Source organism: Trachemys scripta, chromosome 18 (genome assembly GCF_013100865.1).
Source record: "Trachemys scripta elegans isolate TJP31775 chromosome 18, CAS_Tse_1.0, whole genome shotgun sequence".
NCBI lineage: Eukaryota > Metazoa > Chordata > Testudines > Emydidae > Trachemys > Trachemys scripta.
This window is the reverse complement of record NC_048315.1, coordinates 24,639,391-24,657,665: the sequence shown is the minus strand read 5'-3', so window position 1 is coordinate 24,657,665 and position 18,275 is coordinate 24,639,391. Positions and strand designations below refer to the sequence as shown.

The 18,275-nt window shown below is 53.2% G+C and overlaps 1 protein-coding gene across 3 annotated transcripts in view; it reads right to left on the bottom strand.

Moving 5' to 3' along the window:
• HIP1 (huntingtin interacting protein 1) overlaps positions 1-18,275 on the bottom strand; it is a 123,354-nt gene that overhangs the window by 36,179 nt on the left and 68,900 nt on the right. For all 3 annotated transcript variants that reach the window (XM_034752333.1, XM_034752335.1, XM_034752334.1), the window contains exons 2-5: positions 11,745-11,808; positions 8,966-9,108; positions 7,700-7,756; positions 2,883-2,963 (exon numbers count right to left, since the gene is read on the bottom strand). In XM_034752333.1, coding sequence (XP_034608224.1) covers positions 2,883-2,963; positions 7,700-7,756; positions 8,966-9,108; positions 11,745-11,808 — 345 coding nt within the window. The remainder of the gene's footprint in view (positions 1-2,882; positions 2,964-7,699; positions 7,757-8,965; positions 9,109-11,744; positions 11,809-18,275) is intronic.

The following is an 18,275-nucleotide window of genomic DNA, read 5'->3' as shown; positions in this document are numbered from 1 at the left end:
GGCTGCCCGGGAAACTGTGAAGCCGGTAGCGCTTGGGCAGCCCTTTTCGCGTGGCTGGGAGGGAGGAGGGGGAGTTAGGGCGGGGACTTTGGGGAAGGGGCGGGGAAGGGGCGGAGTTGGGGCGGGGCCGGTGGTGGGAAAGGGGTGGGGCCAGGGCCCCGTGGAGTGTCCTCTTTTTTTATTTTTTAAATATGGTAACCCTCCACACCAGCACCCTCCACAGGTTCCAGGCTTCGCCGCTGTACAGGGACAAGGCTGCTCGCCGTGGCATCAGCTCTGCACAACTCCACATGCGTTTCTTCCCGGGAGCTTGTTGCCAATCCAGCCAGCACAAGCTGCCCTAGATCCCGTGCTTGGGAGGGGGACTGTGGGGGCAAGGTTATCTCCAGTGGAAGCCATGGAGTCCCAGTGTGACTGCCCCATCTCTGCGAGAGTCCAGAGTGCTCCGACCCACCACAGCCCCAGTGGAAGGCTCTGAGGAGAAGTCCTCCATTCCCCGCCCATAAAGCCGTTACACCCAGGCACCTGCTAACTCTCCCTTTACCTTAGACAAGCTGCAAGGGCAAAGCCTTAGGCCTCGGCTACATGGGAAAGTTGTTCTGATCTAACTTCGGGGTGAATTTAAAGCAGTACTGTTACCCCACTATAACCCCCGTTTCGCTCATGACACAGGAAGAGGCTAAGCTAAAATGAAGGGGGGGGGAGGGAGAAAAGGCTGCTCTTCTACCGGACTGCGAGTGTCCACTCGGGGCCACCCCGGGATAACTCTACCCAGTGTGGGGAACCGGTACAGCTTTCCCCACTGCACCAGCCCCACATCACGCTAGCTCCCGTCCAGCCCTGTCCACTCCCCAAAGGGAGCGGTTTTTACCGCACTTACACTTAAATCCAGCAGTCAGCTACCTGGCAAGGCTGGATTCACGCCGAGGAGCTGCACTGCGTAACGGGCGCCCTCGCCCACACAGCACATGCTAGTCACCAGCTCCATGAGGCAAATGGGCCGGGAGAGCCCAAGGGCTGAGCAGGCCTCGCGTTCGCCAGCTGCTCAGCCCCCCCGCAGGAGCTGGAGGGGGGGAGATACAAGGCAACACAGGCACTGCCTGGCAAGGGGCCACTGAAAGAAACATGGGAGAAATGCAGGACTCTGTCTGCCCACGAGAGTGCCCTTGGGGGGACAGAGGTACGGCCCATGTCCCATCACCACAGGATCTGAGCACTGCAGCATTCACTTTCTCAGGATTAGGGCCTGTAACTGGCCAGTAACACCAACCCGCCAGGGTAGCGTACTGCAGTAACTCCTCATGCATCTCAGCCCATCGCTGAGAGAATACGGGGAGCTTTGCAGCCTGCCTCAAAGCCAAAGCTCTGGCAGAGCCAGAGAGGAAGCAAATTCCTCTCGCTGCGAACGCTCTGCCTGCAGCTCCCTCGGGGTTAGCCCAAGGGCCTCTCTGGAGGGAACCGCTTTGGGAGCTCATTGAGGAAGCCCCTTTACACAGCCAGTAGGGTCTCCTCTTCCCCCCACGACTCTGCCACCTCGCTGCCGCAGCTCTGGGGAACAAGACAGCGGCTCTTGAGTCTGGGTCTAACAGCCTCGCTCCTGCAAAGCCCACGGCCCTGCTTTGGGATCCGAAGGCCGTGTTCACACAGTCCTGGAGAGATTTGCCACCATGGCCGTCCCGAGGAGGAGAGGCAGGCCTCATGCTCCCATTTCCCAGCTACTCAAGCCCTCCTTCCATCTGTGTGTGTTGCAGTGAACTCTCAGCACCCGGAGGGGCCTGCCACTGCCTGTTCCACACTGCCCAGCTCAGCAAGCAGGATGGAGCTGCCACCTTTCCCAGTGCAGGGCTGGTGGGAGTACTGCACCCCAAGACAAAGGCAGGCAGCTCCCGGCAGGGTCTGGCATTTCCTAACCGAGACTCCAGCTAAGGAACACTGCGGCGACACAAGGAGCTGACAGTTTATTTCACAGTCCTGTACCCTGGGGCAGCCGGGCCCCAGCCAGCAAGTGAAAGACAAGGCCTGACTCCGGGGCCCAGCCAGAGCACCACGTCCTGCAGTGGGAGAGATGCTGCCGAGGGGGTGGGGGCACACAAGCCTCCCAACAGCAATGCAGTGCTAATTCAAGGGGTGGCAACAACCAGAATGGGTCACTCCTGGGATCTCCAGAGCTCAGTCCTGACACCACGCTTACCTAGGCCATTAGTTCTGTGTCCTGCCAGCACAACCAGCTGGCTGGAAGCATGTGACACAAGGGGAACTGAAGGTGCGTCTACACGGCACATTAAGCCCAGGCTCAGGTTTGAGCCCAAGCCCCCCTTCCGTGCACACACAGATCAGTCTGACTCAGGCCAGCAAGCGCTCAGGACCCAGGGCCTAGGACCTCGCTAAGGGGTGGGTGAGACCCCGCGCCCCACTGAGGCTCAGGACCAAGCCCTGTCATTGTGCTCAGGCTGCAGACCCGAGTCAGCAGGTCTGCGTGGTGCAGTCTGGACACGGCTGTGAGACCGGGGCCTAGCAATCGTAAACCCACATTTCCACTGCCGGGCGGACGGAAGCACTGAGCCCACAGACCCAGGCTTAGTGTGCAGCCTAGATGTCTCCAGAGTGATAATTCTGCTTCCCAGCCTAGCTCACAGAGGATGTACCCCTGGGGGACTGAACGGGTGGAGCTGCAGGAGACCCCATCACCAGACCTCACCTTCCTGGAATGGATCATAGAATATCAGGGTTGGAAGGGACCTCAGGAGGTCATCTAGTCCAACCCCTGCTCAAAGCAGGGCCAATCCCCAACTAAATCAATGGATCAGATGTGGGTGGGAAGAGTGTGGTCTGTTTGGAGGGGAGGAGGGAAGAAAGGAGGCGGGGACGAGAAGCGGCCTTACTTTCGTATGGAACTCCATTTTGGTTCTCAGCAGTTTGAGGTAGATGCTGCACAGCTGCCCGTAGCCCTCACTCAGATGACTCTGTGGAACAGGAGAAAGCAGAAAGTGAGGCACCAGGGTCTGATGCTGGTGAGAAGTCTGCCCCCGGCTGCTCTGGGATGCTGAGGTTTGCACCTTCCCTACTGGAGAGGCCGGCAGCTTCTGGAATCGCATGACGCCTTTAAGACTCAGGCCTACAAAATCTCCCCCCTGTGCTTTATACATTCCTGTCTTCCCTCTTGTTTGGGTTTGTTTATTCACCCCAGTATACAAACGGCTCACATGGCCCAGCCACTGGGTGCGTCACCCCCTGTATTTACTTACGTTGCACATTTCAAGTCACTAATCTTTCGACACCATTAACTAACTATCTGCAGCCCACATTCTCCGTTCCCAGGGCTCCCTGTTTCCCGCGGCACTCACTGCAGGACAAGGTCTCTGCTCCCAGCTCCTGGGCTCTGCTGGCCGCCCGCCGAGCAGGGCTGCTGCTATTTCAATACTGGACACACACAATAGCATTTCCCCCATTGTTTCCCAAGCGAGCCAGGTCGCTGCACGCAACACAAGCGCGGACAATGCCAGACGAAGCCACAAGGATTGGTACTTATACCTCTGTCTGCTAGACAGACTGATCAGCATGTTGTTAAAACCTCACAGCAAGGAGGGAATGAACGTTTACAGCATGTGGCATACACCAGACCACACATCACTGATCCGGAATATCCTCCCATCCACTAGGAGAACATTACCCACAAGCTGGGATGCATCTTGGCAAGTGGGCTGTTGCCACCGTTGTATATACCCTGGACTATGGCATGATGAGGCTCAGAAGAGTTCGGCCGATATCTGACCTCTACCCCCAACATATCCCTGAAGATCTTGATACCATGTTTAAAAATCAGGGTGAACAGGCTCAGGCAGCCTCTGGGGGGGGTCTCAGGGTGAGGTGCGCAGCAGATGTATTCAATCAGAGACTCGCTGGCATGGCCCCCTTCTGCATGAAGCATTATTCAGCCAATAACTGGGACACTCAGCCAAGTTAGCTGCTGGACTGGCAGAATCCCTAACCAGACTAGCTGGCCTTGGTACCAGCGTTGCAATTGTAAGTCTCCTGCTTCTGCAGAGCTGGGGTTTAACCACCACCTCGGTACAGGGGAGGGGGTTGAAATACCCTAGATTTTTATTTATTTTAACAATTCATACTGAATGCAAAATTCTGCCTCTGAAGTAGGTGGGAGCATCTGAGACTGGCTCTGGCCCTGCATGCACGCTTAGCTCTGAGAGCAGGTGGCCCCCCAGCCTGCCAGGTTACAGTTCACAGTGGGCCCCCTTTGAGCCTCTGTTGCTTCTGGGCTAACCCCACCGCTTGGTTCCCTAGCAGTGCTATACTCCACCATTTCAAGAGGTTCAACAGCTACCTAGAGGCACAAGGCTCACAGGTGTGGGCAGGGAACAAATGGCTGAACTTACACAGAGACGAGATGGCAACTCAACCTGCTTCCAATGACAGCAACTTGCACAGGGCTGGTTTAATGCTAACCAAAGCAGGCAGCGAGTGTATAACACCTGCTGCCCAGGGAGGGGGATGGGAAAGTATTTGCAATCAAAGAAAAAGGACAGATGCCAAATTCTGCCCCAGCTGAGAGGAGTCACTGGTGTTGCTTGGGCGTGATGGGGAGAGGGAGGGCCAGCAGAGATGTGCTGGGAGCACACGAAATCTGCTGCCCGCTGGTTAGCATCATACAAACACATCCCTGGGACCAGAAGGGAAAACCCCAATGAATGGAACCTGTCGAAGGACAGAGCGGAACCCAAAGCGAGACAAAAAGTTGTGTGTGTGTCTGTGCGCATAGGACACTGCCTGCACGCCTGTCAGGGTGTGCACGCTGCCAATTCATTTGCCTCTTTTCGGAATTCGTAATCCTTCCTGTTTGACTCATTTTAATGACAGCCACAACGTCTCCCAGCTCCAGCTCCCCATTCTGCACCGAGGGTGCTGGGGTTGGGGAGGGGGGGCGGGGGGGAAGGGAGGTTATAGCAGACCCACAGAGAACTATTTTTGTTTGTTACTTAGTGAATTTCTTATCTGACGTACCGTACAGCACCCAGGAGCCTTTGTGGGGACAGGTTTAGTCTATTAGCAACAAGTGAATTCATCTCTGGCCTGTGGAAAGACAGTGTTCATCTAGCTGCGGCCCATTTCTCCACAGCATGGTATAGGCAAAGCTGCCAAAAGAACTGGGTTTTGCTGATGACAAGGACTTCCCAGACAGAGCCTAAGACAGGGCTGCCTCTGCCCCATGTGCCTATTGCTCTCTCTGGCCGCAGTGTGTAGATCCTGCTTGTTGCTTTTCATTCTCCTGACAGTTCTGTTTCATATCCCAAGTCAACCACCGGCATTTCCATGGTGTCAGTTGGCTCAGCACCTGCTCACGTAGCTCCTTGGTCTTCCCTCTGAAATCTCGTCTGCCACATTAGCTTGGACGCTTGGTGGTGGAACTCCACAAGCAGCTATGGAACTGGCAGCAGCCCAGTGGGCTCTCCTGCCACCCCGGCTCAGGTACCGAGGAGATCTTACGATATTAAATAACTGTCCTCAGCAGTGGGGAGGGAATCTCCTAACGCCGCCCCCTCCCAAAGGGGATCCTGCACAACCAATTGTGTTTGCTACAGGCCTCCTGATCTGCCCACATCAGCTCTGAACCACATCCAACCGGACAACACACTCCTTGTGAGGTGGCTAGAGGGGGCAAGCATGGCTCATTCTAAACAGGTCCCATCTCAGCCCTTACACCAACAGCAGGCACCATGGCTAGCGTACTGGGCCCCAGTCCTGCAATAGCGCCTATGCGGCTGACACCTGTGCCTTTGTGGAGCCCCACTGACTTCCATAGGGCTCTGTTCATGCAGCCCCCAGTGCAAAGAGCCATTACTGAAGTCAATAGGCCCCCCCAGCTGCTGGTTGGGTTTTACTTGTTTTCTGCCAGGTAACAGAATGCCCAGTGACCATATTTGGCCTTCCCAAAGCACCTTAGGTTGTGAGTATGGACCCTTACCCTCTCAAAACTCTGTGTTGTGTGAAATTAGCTGTTGGGATTGGAATCTTTTGTAACTGATTATTAGGAAATCCCCACCCCAAATGGAAAAACACCCATACTGTCCCCAACGAGACAGGGGGTGAAGCAGAGACACTCCTGCCTTCACAGTCACTCAGGAGAGACTGAAAACCGCTAGCAGATACATCAGGAATATGTCAAACCAAAATAATTGCCATTCATGTATTAAGAATGAGCTGGTGCCTTTCCCAGCCTCCTCCAACAAAAACAGTCCACACCCTGTGCAGAGTCAAAACTCACCCCTTTTCCAGGGTGAGCTGACTGGACATGGATCCTGGGAATGAGAATTGGGATTATACAATTGTGTCATCTTGACCTCTGTGTATATTTTCGCCCAGTGCAACAGGAGGCAAAGTTAAGGCTGGGTGGACAGTGTGAAGGACAAAGAGTAAAGAACTGGGTGGCCCGGTCCTTTAGCTGCTAGCATCCAGCCTGTCTAGCGTCTGAGTGGAGAAGGGGCTGGGGTGTTTTTGTGAAGCCAGGGTAATATTTTGGGTGTTCGCTGGACTCCAGCGAAACTAACTTTCAACCATAACTCGCCTTTCACCTGGTTTTTGTTTATGAATTTCTTGTACTGCCCCCACCTATTTCAAATGAGCTCCCACAACTCACCCTGAGTTTCTGTCTGACCTCTGCAGGAGAGGAGCTCTGCTCCCTTTAGGATTTTTTACAGATTTTGTGAGGCTCCTCAAAGGATTTCCCTTGGCCAGACGTTCGCAAGCCCAGGTGAGGTGTGTGTGAAGGCCTCTGGGCAGCATATCGGCTTAGTGGACAGCGTATAGGGCAATGGTTCAGGGGAAGAGGCATCTATCCACACTGAAAATTTTAAACCCCAGGCCTTTCCCTACACTCACCACCTGCCATGGCCTCTCTCACCTGCCCCATTCCATGTCCCCATCTCCACTACACTGCTGGGGCTCCCTGCTCTCCTCCACATGATGATATGGGCAAGCACAGGCTCCGGGCTACTCCAGCTGCCCTTGTGACCCTGCCACTCTCCAACCCCCTTCTTGGAGGCCAGCCTCACCACCTTTCCGCTTGCTGTTTAGTGCCCCACCTATGGCGGGGCCTAGCAGCAGGAGCTCAGTTATAAACGTTCTTCATAATAAACTCAGCCCAATGCAATCTCTCAGGCTGGGTCCCTCCTCTCAGCAAGGCCAACCCAGGCAGACAGATCTGGCATTTCTAGGCCAAGCCATTCTGGAGCAACGAGGAGCCACGATTTTAGAAAGTCAAGCAGAGCTCTGATTTCCAAACAGCGCTGACTATAAATCTCTGGTTTCCACCCCGCCTCCTCGAGACGCGACACCAAGGGCACAACGATCCCGAGCCTCGTCTCTCTGGGGGGAGACGTCAATCACGCTGACAATGGGGAGCTAGCTTCAACTTGAAACTGCTTCTCTGTGATACAGGCTTCCACCGCTTGCAGCCGGGGGAGAGACACGCTCTGGGTAGTCTTAGGGCAGGGGAAGGAGGAAGGCAGCTGTCTGCCTAGCTTCAGTCAGGCTCTGCCCATTGCTCCATGGACAAATTACCTGGCAAACCATCACCAGGGCCTGCTGTTCTTCCCTTAAGAGGCGCAGGACTTCCTAGCACCACCTCCCAGCATGAGCGCCAGTTGGCGTCCAGCAGGAAATTCCCCCACGCAAGCCAGCCACTCACCCACATCCTGCTCATGTCGTTCAGCTCGTTCTTGTACCTCACAGAGTCTTTCAGGACCTGGAAGGGAAATTGAGAGGAGGCCATTGGAGAGCAAAGAAGGGGCACAGAAGCTGCCAGAGAGCCAGCCACGTTCACAGGCTCCTGGCCGTACAAGGGAAAGCTCTAGCTAGTGGGACAAGTTTGATCCTGTGATTAGAGCAAGAAATGAGGATCAGGACTCCTGGGTTCTAGTCCCAGCTCTGTCTCAGACTAGTTGTGTCATCATTGGCAAGTCACTGATATTCTGTGCCTCGGTTTCCCCATCTGTACAGTGGAAAGGACCATCCCGTCTTACCCACCTCATACAGGGCTTCATTTGTCCCTGACTGTAACTGGCTTGAGGCTCTCTGACGGAAGGGGGAGGGAGGCACAGCATTACTGCTGTTTAAATCCACATGGCGGAGGGAGTGGGCTTCCTAGGCCTCTAGCAGAGAGGAGAGGAGAGGAGAGGAGAGAATGGGGATGAGCGGAGCGCTGGCTGACTGGCAGGGAATGGGGAGGGCTGCAGGGTTAGTGCTGGGGTGAATACTTGTCTCCCTTCCCAGGCTCAGCTTTTGGAGGGGAGGGAGGGGCGGTGATGCATTAACCCTTTCTACCCTTGCCATTGGTCTTCTGCAGAGCTGGGCCTGACAGCACCCAGGAGCGCGCAGAGGCCACGGCACAGCAGGACAGACAGGCTGGGGCTCATCAGACTCTTTAAGGAAGTAGGGGTGGGAAACAGATATGATGTGATGTGGGGCAGGCTAGAAAGCTGGGGGTGGGGGAACAGAGGCAATAAATGCCGACATATTCCCACTCTGTTCATCACCCCTCACTCCCCCCACTTTCCAGTGATGAGTGCACATTGGCAACAAATCATGAGAACAGCTTAAAATCACAATATTTTTTAATAATAAATGGTTGGTGTTTTTATGGCCCTTCCCGGCTTTGGGACCTTTCGGATTTGTGCTTTGCTCTGCAACCGGTATTTTTTTTTTTTTTTTTTTTTAATGCAAGCTGAGATTCTCACATAGTCACAGGACTCCAGGAGCTGGGGCCTTAGGAAAAACACCAAAATATTGCAAAGCCCACAATAAAAGTCACAAGAGTTGGCAACACTTAGGTGGCCTCTCGGGTCTTCCTATTCCTGGCCCAATAGGGGCTGAAAGGACATGAGGCAATCACAGTATATTCCCCTCCTGTGCCGCCCCCCATCTGGCACTATCAGCGACACGGCCGTGCACGTACATTTGGGTGTCCATCGCGGAGGAGCTTGTGGAACACGTGGCAGAACTTCCAACAGAGCACGGCGTTGCTGGAGAGGGGGAGTCGGTTCACGACGGACCAGAAGGTCTGAGCTCCTTTCTCGTGGTGGGTTCCCAGGATGCATGGTGAGAGGCGGGCTAAGGAAAAGCCAATCCCTTCGCTTGGAGTGCACAGCAGTGATAGGGACACCCACAAAACACAATAGCTCAGAGACAGTGAGGCTTGCTGGCTAGCCCCTCACCCTGTTCTGGATCCCAAAGGCAGTGCGAAGTGGTAGAGAGCAACTGGGAACTCCCCTCCTGCGGAGAGGTTTCTACCCACGCAATGAGACAACCAGCATGCATCAGCAAAAGGCACTAGGTATCTGGAGTGCACAGGCCCTGTTGGCGCCAGCCAACAACGTGCTTCCAAACCAGAACCAGCCAGCAGAGCTGCTGGAACCAGCGGCTGCTCTCCCTCTCTCCTGGCTGCTTTCTTCTCCAGCTGTCACTGGAACTGCGCAGAACCCCCTGCCGTACACACATGTGCTACGTACCTTCTGCCCCTCACCCGTCCTGGGCCTTCAGATCCCCAGCCCAGACCGCAGCTGCTCCCCTCTGTGTGGGCCAGCCACTAGAGGGAGAATGTGACACACACGGCCAGTGGATTACTCAACTATTTGCTAGAGCTAAAGGGCGGGGGAGGACGCCACGATTCCTGGGTTTGATTCCTGGCTCACGGAGGACAGAAGGGTAGCTGCAGCTAGGACAGCCAAGCACACAGATTGGGCACAGTCAGTCTAAAGGCAGCATGGCTGAGTGACTGAAATTTGGGTGTGCTAGATTAAAGATCATGGGTCCACACCAGTTCTGCCTCCAGTGACCTTGTGCAATTTCTTAGTCCAATTGGGAGGGGCTGATACTTGTTGGTCTCATAAGGCAGGGGGCTGAAGCCTGGGTCAGCAATACGGGGCAGGAAATGCACAGAAGTAGAAGTAGTAGTGAATGGAAGAGATGAGGCTTGAACTCATGATATCCCTTGACCACAGCTGTCCTGCAGGGGAGGTGAAGCAGTTTCTCATTGCCCACCTCAGCGGGCAGTGGATCAGGCATCCTGATAAAGTGGAAATACAGAATGTCCCACTAAATCTGGTACACTCGAGAGCTCTGCCTACAGGCTATCTAGGTCCTGTCACATGAGGCCGGCGCAGGGCTGTTTTCTACAGACCCCTGCATAATGCTTTGGGGAGCAGACCAGCCACGCTAACTCTTGCTATAGACTAGGAATGCAGAAAGGGGATCGGCGTGGCAGGCAGCCTGCTGCATCAAGAAGCTAACAGCCCACAGGACGGCGGTGGAGCTTTATCTCCAGGCCTGGGATCCCCGTACACGAACAGCTTTCCCATTGAAAACAGGTCTGAGACAAAAACAAAAGGGCCCCATGCAGAATGCCAGCCGGGAAACAGCCCTGCAACAGACATTCCAGCGTCAGATAAACCCTGTAAGCTGCTGGAGCTTGTTTCTCTTCAAGAAGGTGGAATGAGCAGACCCCCCACCAGCTGAGCTCCCCCATACCAGACAGCCAACCTGCAGCCCAGAGCTCAAGCCTCAGCTAGGCAGCAGAGAACTTCCAAAGGCTGGGGACGTGCTGTTCTTTCCTAGCGAGGGAGAGGCGATGGGCCGTTCCCAAATCACTGCCTCAGGCCAGGGACACACTGTGCCCTGGGGGTTCAAACCAAGCAGCCCCCCCTTCCAGCACCACGCCCTCTCCCCTCCAAAGAGACCCCCTCAGGAAGATCCCCCCCACACCCACACTGGGGCTGAGTCCCCAGAGTGCCTAGGAGAATTCGGTCGGTCACTGAGTCCAGGCTGGGCTGGGGCCCTGGTCTCTCCAGCTCCCCATTCCCAGCACTGGCAGATATCACTTGTCCTGAACCCTTCCATGCATTGACAGCAATGGCCCAGGAGCTTCAGCGACAGCTCTCAGAGGATCCACCAGTCCCCAGAGCCTCTAGGCTGGACTCTCTCCCGCCCCCACTTGCCTGGCCCTGGAGCTGGGCGATGCAGAACCCCATGGGTTCAGAAAGCAAAACGCTCCCCAGTTCTTCCTACAAAGTGGAATGATTTGGAGGCTGCACCTGCTGCACGTTCCTGGCTCCCGGTCAGCTGCAGAGCTGCCAAAATACGTTCTTCTTCAGCGGGATCTTAACTATTCAGACCTTTGGGCCGTTCAGCTTAAGCGCACCTGGTATTTATAACCGCGCTAAAGCTCATTAGGGTGGAAGTAACCAGCGAGGAATGATAACACCCTCCCCCCTTGCAGCTACGGCCCCTCTGCCTGGCTAGGCCTTTCCACGCTAACATTTCCCACCACTGCTACCATTGGGGCAGCTCCGGGGGGGATGTCAGTGGTGGAAGCACCAAGCATGGACACAACTCCAAGCAGCAGCGGGCACAGACCTGCTCAGAGCAAGGCTACAGCACCGGGAGAGAAAGGGTAGTGCCGTGCCAGAATCACTCACCACCACCCTCCCTTGCCCACTCGGCCACTTCCCTTCAGGAATCCCACTCTTCCTCCTGCTGGGCAGAGGGGATCCCAGTGGGATTTTGGCTCTAAGCCCTCCATTCAGCAGAGGGCTTAGAGCCAGGCCAATCCATGAGGGGCTCTTGCTATGACGGCTGCTCTCTGCCCACTTCCACACCTGTACCTCCACCTGCCTTCCAGCCAGTCTCCAGTCGACTCCCACGCTCGCTTGTCCTGCTGCCAACTCTGAAAAGGATATTTCTGGCGTGTTTCTCCTTGACAGCCACTTCCTGTGTGTTAATGGCCTTATTGATGCTGACGGTCTGAAAAACATAAAGGGGGTATGTGAACATTAGCTGTGAAGGGCATGGGGGGTGGTCAGGGTCACAGGCTGATTCAAATCCTCCCACAGCCACGTACACAGCTCCCTTCGCTTCCTGCACCTGTTGATGGCTGGTATCGATCCAGGCGCCTGTCTCTGGACGAGGCCGCTCTCCCATGCCAGCTGGACTCTGCCAACTCCCGAATGCATTTTTAGGAGCGGCCACGCTTAGCTGATGCCAGGATTCATTTGCTCAGCACAATAACGAGGCAATTAAGCAGTGACTACAAAGAATAATCCCCCACACCTGTCCCTCTCCGGCAAGGGAAGGGCAAAGGGAAATGAAGCCAGAGTCAGACCCACTTCCCTGCCCTGGGACAACGGTCATGGAGCCAGCGGGCTCTGGCTCATGGTGGGGCTGGGAGTCACCATGCTGTTGGTGCCAAATGCAGAGGGCGGCTGCCCAGGATAGCAAGGGCCCAGTCCTAGTTCAGGTTGGGCACACAGTTAACCCAGCCCTCGGATCCCGTGGCACATTTGGGAGGAGACAGGCTAGTTCTCTAGTGCTGGCAATGTAGGCTTCAAAATGCAAAAGTGGGGTAATGGAGCCCGGGACAGGGATGGAGGAGAGAACCCAGCTCCTGGCCACGGGTTTTCCACTATGCACTGGGAGATGAGGCAGGGCAGGAACCACCCTGTTAACCTTCCCCAAAGAGGGGCAAGGAGGTGAGCCAATGGTGATACTAAAAGGCAACAGAGGGTCCTGTGGCACCTTTAAGACTAACAGAAGTATTGGGAGCATAAGCTTTCGTGGGTAAGAACCTCACTTCTTCAGATGGTGATGCTGTCGCCCAGCTTCCACCCAAGCCTGCACAGGGAAGCAGATAAACCCCCAAACCACTGGGCAAAGTCCCCTCCTCCACACACTGCTCATCTGGCGCCTCGGGCAATCCCCAAAACAGGGAGACTCAAGGGAAGGAGAGGAAGCAGCAGCAGGGGCCACCTGTCTGTCTGACACCCTCCTTCTGATCCGCCACACTCCTCTAAGCTCAGAGAGCCACGCAACCCACGGCTTGGCTCACAGCCTGCTGGGCTCCTCCACTTCTAAATCTGAAAGCTCCCTGCCCCTGTGGTGAGGAAGAGCCCTGCACACAAAACCAAGACAGGGCAGTGCTTTGAAGTCTGAGCCAGACCCAGTCCAACAAGGATCCCCAGGGCAGGGGACTCAGAGAGCAGAGATCTGGCAGGTCCCACTTAGCCCCAGTGCTCTGTCTCTCAGAGATCGATTCCACCCCCGGGGCAGGGCTCCCACTGCTCCCTGAGGAGATGAAGAGGGAACCCCTCCTGACAGAGGAATGGGTTTGGTTAGTCAATCCAGGTTCCTCTTTCCTTCACACGGTCCCATCTCTCCTGCTTTCACCCTCTCACGTAGTCTGGGCAGATCCTCCCCTGAGCATTTACACCCTTCCCCCGCTTTCCTCTTTGGGCCTTCCACAGGGGACTGAGCTAGTCCTTGATCCTTTACTGCTGCCTTCCAGAGCCCAAGAGCCCAGATACAGCTTTGGCTCAACCCTTTGTTGGCTCCCTCCGGAGTCTCCACAAATCAGTTTCACTGCCCTGTCCTCTAGCTGTGGGAGGGAGGGAGGGCTTGCTGACCGGCCCTGGGGAGCAGCTCTGAGCCTGGCAGGGTAATGGCCATTAGGGGCAGCAGGGGCTCTCTGACATGCCTGCCACATGCTCCCCCCTGCCTCCCATCAGTTATATTAGGGTAATGCTTGGGAACCCCAATCGAGGACCAGAGCCCCACTGTGCTAGAGGCTGTACAGACATGATGAATAAGCCAGTCCTACCCCAGAGAGCTCCCAATCTGCATGGCAGACAGGCCACAAACCCCAGGGGATGAGGTGGGAGGCTGCGGTTGCAATCGGCCCAGCGGAGTTTGGCAGCAAAGCTGAGGTCTCAGTTTGCCACATGCCCAACCAAGGCCCGACTGGAGCGATCTGTTGGGGGAGGTGAGCTTTACAGGAGGGATTTAAACAGGATAAGGTGGCAGCTCCCTGCTCTAGCCCTGCCCTCCTCACAGCCCCAGCTGCCAGAAGAAACTCCCCGACCTTGGGAGAGCTTCCACCTGTACAAGGCAGTGCTTCTCCCCAGTGACCACACCAGCCTTGAGGAATTCGGCCAAGGCACTGCTTGGGCCTGCCCATCCCTGCCCACTAACAAGACTCAGCTTGTGCTGGGCGGATGCACCCACCGGGGCACAGCACAGTCCTAGCGCTGTACCAAACGGGCAGCACGGACTGGATTTTACAGCCCTCCCCAGGTACAGACAGTGAAACGACGGGGAGAGGGGCAGATTCCTTTTGGATTCAGCTGTCCCCCGACACAGCAGCATCCCTGTCAGTTCAACAGCGCCAGCTCTGCACAGGCTGCCTGCAGAGCTAGTGCTTGCCCACACTGTTAAGCGTGGGTAAATCTGCTCGCCATGGATCAGCGTTCATGCCGTACTCCCCACCAGTACCCAGCCCAAGCCAGGAAAGCTAGTGATCCAACCAGTGGACCAAATTCAGTGACGAATCCTGAGGCGCGCTGCGCATATGCTAACAAGAAGGATCTGCTCCACAGCCCAGCAGGAACCGTGCAGGGCAGGGCAGGGCAGAGCTCTCCCACAGCAGTGACAGCGCTCGGGGAACTACACACAGGGGAGCTGCCGTGGTACTTGCCTCTCCAACAATAGCTACAGTAGGTCCTCCCTCACAGGAGCAGGGAGTGCAGTGCAGAGTTCACTCTAGCCTGGGGGTGCCCATAGCATCCTGAGCCCACCCCCAGGGAAGGGGAGCTTCTCAATGACATAATAGGCAAGATCAGCCTGCGAACCCTGGGAGGATCAGAGTTCGAGGAGGGGACTCTACACCTGCTCAGCTGTGGTAGTGAGAAGTATTATAGTGAACCTCAGTGGCAGGACCCCGGGTCCTTATCCCTGCTCAGTCTTATTAATCTCGCCTCATACAGAAGCTGTTCCATATCCCTAATCATTTTTATTGCCCTTTTCTGAATCTTTTCCAATTCCAATATATCTTTTTTGAGATGGGGGGATCACATCTGCACGTAGTATTCAAGGTGTGGGTGAACCATGGATTTATATAGAGGCAATATGATATTTTCTGTCCTATTATCTATCCCTTTCTTAATGCTTCCCAACATTCTGTTCGCTTTTTTGACTGCCGCTGCACATGGAGTGGATGTTCTCAGAGAACTAGCCACAATGATTCCAAGATCTCTTTCTTGAGGGGTAACAGCTAATTTAGATGCCATCATTTTATATGTATAGTTAGGATTATGTTTTCCAATGTGCATTACTTTGCATTTATCAACATTGAATTTCATCTGCCATTTTGTTGCCCAGTCACCCAGTTTTGTGAGATCCCTTTGTAGCTCTTCGCAATCTGCCTGGGACTTAACTATCTTGAGGTAGTTTTGTATCATCTGCAAATTTTGCCACCTCACTGTTTACGCTTTTTCCAGATCATTTCTGAATATGTTGAATAGGACTGGTCCCAGTACAGACCTCTGGGGGACACCACTGTCTCTCCATTACCTCTCTCCATTCTGAAAACTGACCATTTATTCCTACCCTTTGTTTCTTATCTTTTAACCAGTTACCGATCCATGAGAGAACCTTCCCTCTTATCCCATGACAGCTTACTTTGCTTAAGAGCCTTTGGTGAAGGACCTTGTCAAAGGCTTTCTGAAAATCTAAGTACACTATATCCACTGAATCCCTCTTGTCCACATGCTTGTTGACCCCCTCAAAGAATTCTAGTAGATTGGTGAGGCATAATTTCCCGTTACAAAAACCATGTTGACTTTTTCTCAACAAATTATGTTCATCTATGTGTCTGATAATTTTGTTCTTTACTATAGTTTCAACCAGTTTGCCTGGTACTGAAGTCAGGCTTACCAGCCTGTAATTTTCGGGATCACCTCTGGAGCCCTTTTTAACAATTGGCATCCCCTTAGCTATCCTCCAGTCATTTGGTACAGAAGCTGATTTAAATGATAGGTTACAGACTACAGTTAGCAGTTCTGCAATTTCACATTTGAGCTCCTTCAGAACTCTTGGGTCAATACCATCCGGTCCTGGTGACTTATTACTGTTTAATTTATCAATTTGTTCCAAAATCTCCTCTAATGACACCTCAATCTGGGACAGTTCCTCAGATTTGTCACCTAGAAAGAATGGCTCAGGTTTGGGAATCTCCCTCACATCCTCAGCCGTGAAGACCAATGTCAAATTCACGTAGTTTCTCCGCAATGGCCTGATCGTCCTCGAGCGCTCCTTTAGAGTCTCAATCGTCAAGTGGCCCCACTGGCTTCCTGCTTCTGATGTATTTACAACATTTTTTTGCTATTACTTTTTGAGTCTTTGGCTAGCTGTTCTTCACATTCTTTTTTGGTCTTCCTAATTATATTTTTGCATTTCATTTGCCAGAGTTTATAAGATTTAACTTCCACTTTTTAAAGGCTGAAGCTGCCTTTTTGTCTCTCACTGCTTCTTTTACATGCTTGTTTAGCTACAGAGGCACTTTTTTGGTTCTCTGACGATGTTGTTTAATTTGGGTTATACTTTGAGCCTCTGTTATGGTGTCTTTAAAAACGTTCCATGCAGCTTGCAGGGATTTTGGCACTGCACCTTTTAATTTCTATTTAACAAACTTCCTCGTTTTTGTGTGGTTCCCCTTTCTGAAATTAAATGCTAGAGTGTTGGGCTGCTGTGGTGTTTTCCCTGCCACAGGGATGGTAAATTTAATTATATTATAGTCACTATTACCAAGCAGTCCAGCTACATTCACCTCTTGGACCTGATCCTGTGCTCCACTTAGGACTAAATCAAGAATTGCCTCACCTCTGGTGGGTTCCAGGACCAGCTGCTCCAAGAAGCAGTCATTTAAGGTGTCAAGAAATTTTACCTCAGCATCCCGTCCTGAGGTGACATGTACCCAGTCCATATGGGGAGAGTTGAAATCCCCCATTATTATTGATGTTTTTATTTTTATAGCCTCTCTAATCTCCCTGAGCATTTCACAGTCACTATCACCATCCTGGCCAGGTGGTCGGTAATATATCCCTACTGCTATATTCTTATTATCCAAGCATGGAATTACTATCCAGAGAGATTTCATGGTACAGTTTGCTTCATTTAAGATTTTTACTTCATTTGATTCTACGCTTTCTTTCACAGATAGTGCCACTCCCCCCACCCCCTCCGCACGACCTGTTCTGTGCTTCCGATATATTTTGTCCCCTGGTATTAAGGTGTCCCATTGATTATCCTCATTCCACCAAGTGTCTGTGATGCCCATTATATCAATCTCCTCATTTAATACGAGGCACTCTAGTTCACCCATTCTATTATTTATTCTCCTAGCCTTTGTATATAAGCACTTTAAAAACTTGTCACTTTTTAGCTGTCTGACGTTTTGTGATGTAATTGAGTGGGACTCTTTCATTTGACTGTTTCTCATCACATCCTACCCATATTTTATCATCTTCCATCCTCTCCTCCTTACTGGGACATAGAGCATCTCCATTAATAGATCCTCCCCTAAGGGATGTCTCTGTCCCAACCACATACTCCTCCGCATCTGTCAGCTTTCCCCCAGCCCTAGTTTAAAAATTGCTCTCTGAGCTTTTTAATGTTAACTGCCATTAATCCGGTTCCATTTTGGTTTAGGTGGAGCCCATCCTTCCGGTATAAGCTCCCCCTTTCCCACAAGTTTCCCCAGTTCCTAATAAATCTAAACCCCTCCTCCTTACACCATCGTCTCATCCTTGCATTGAGACCCTGCAGTTTGCCTAACTGGCCCTGTGGGCGGCATTGGAAGCATTTCAGAAAATGCTACCATGGAGGTCCTGGACTTCAATCTCTTACCTAGCAGCCGAAACTTGGCCTCCATTAACCTCACGGTACATTAATGGGAGAAACAGGCTGGCTCAGCACAGTCAGGAGATAATTATCGACTCCGCCAATTAAAGTGGTGGGACTAATTCCCTCCTAATGCCTGATGTACTTACAATCCTCCCCAAATGTTACTAACATCTCCTCAGTCTCAGGATGGCCCCACTGTGGCTTCATCACAACAGAAAAGGACTGAGGAGAGTGCACTGGGGGCTCTAGCACTTACACAAAACGTATGTCCCAAGGCACAGCAGACATACAGACCCTTCTGCACAAGCACCGGCCACGTGCTGCCCACAGCAAACATCTCTCTGCCCCTTGCAACAGCCTAGCATTTCCAGGTAGCAAAAGCTCCAGTCAAAGCTGAGAAGCAGTTTCCAGTCTAACCCACTGTTTACAGTTACTCAAATACTGCAAAGGAATTCCTTTTAGGGTTGAAATGCCCCCACCCCACCACCGTGCAAAGGTTCTCTCCCTCTTGCGTCTCATAATTCACTCATAGGTGAACT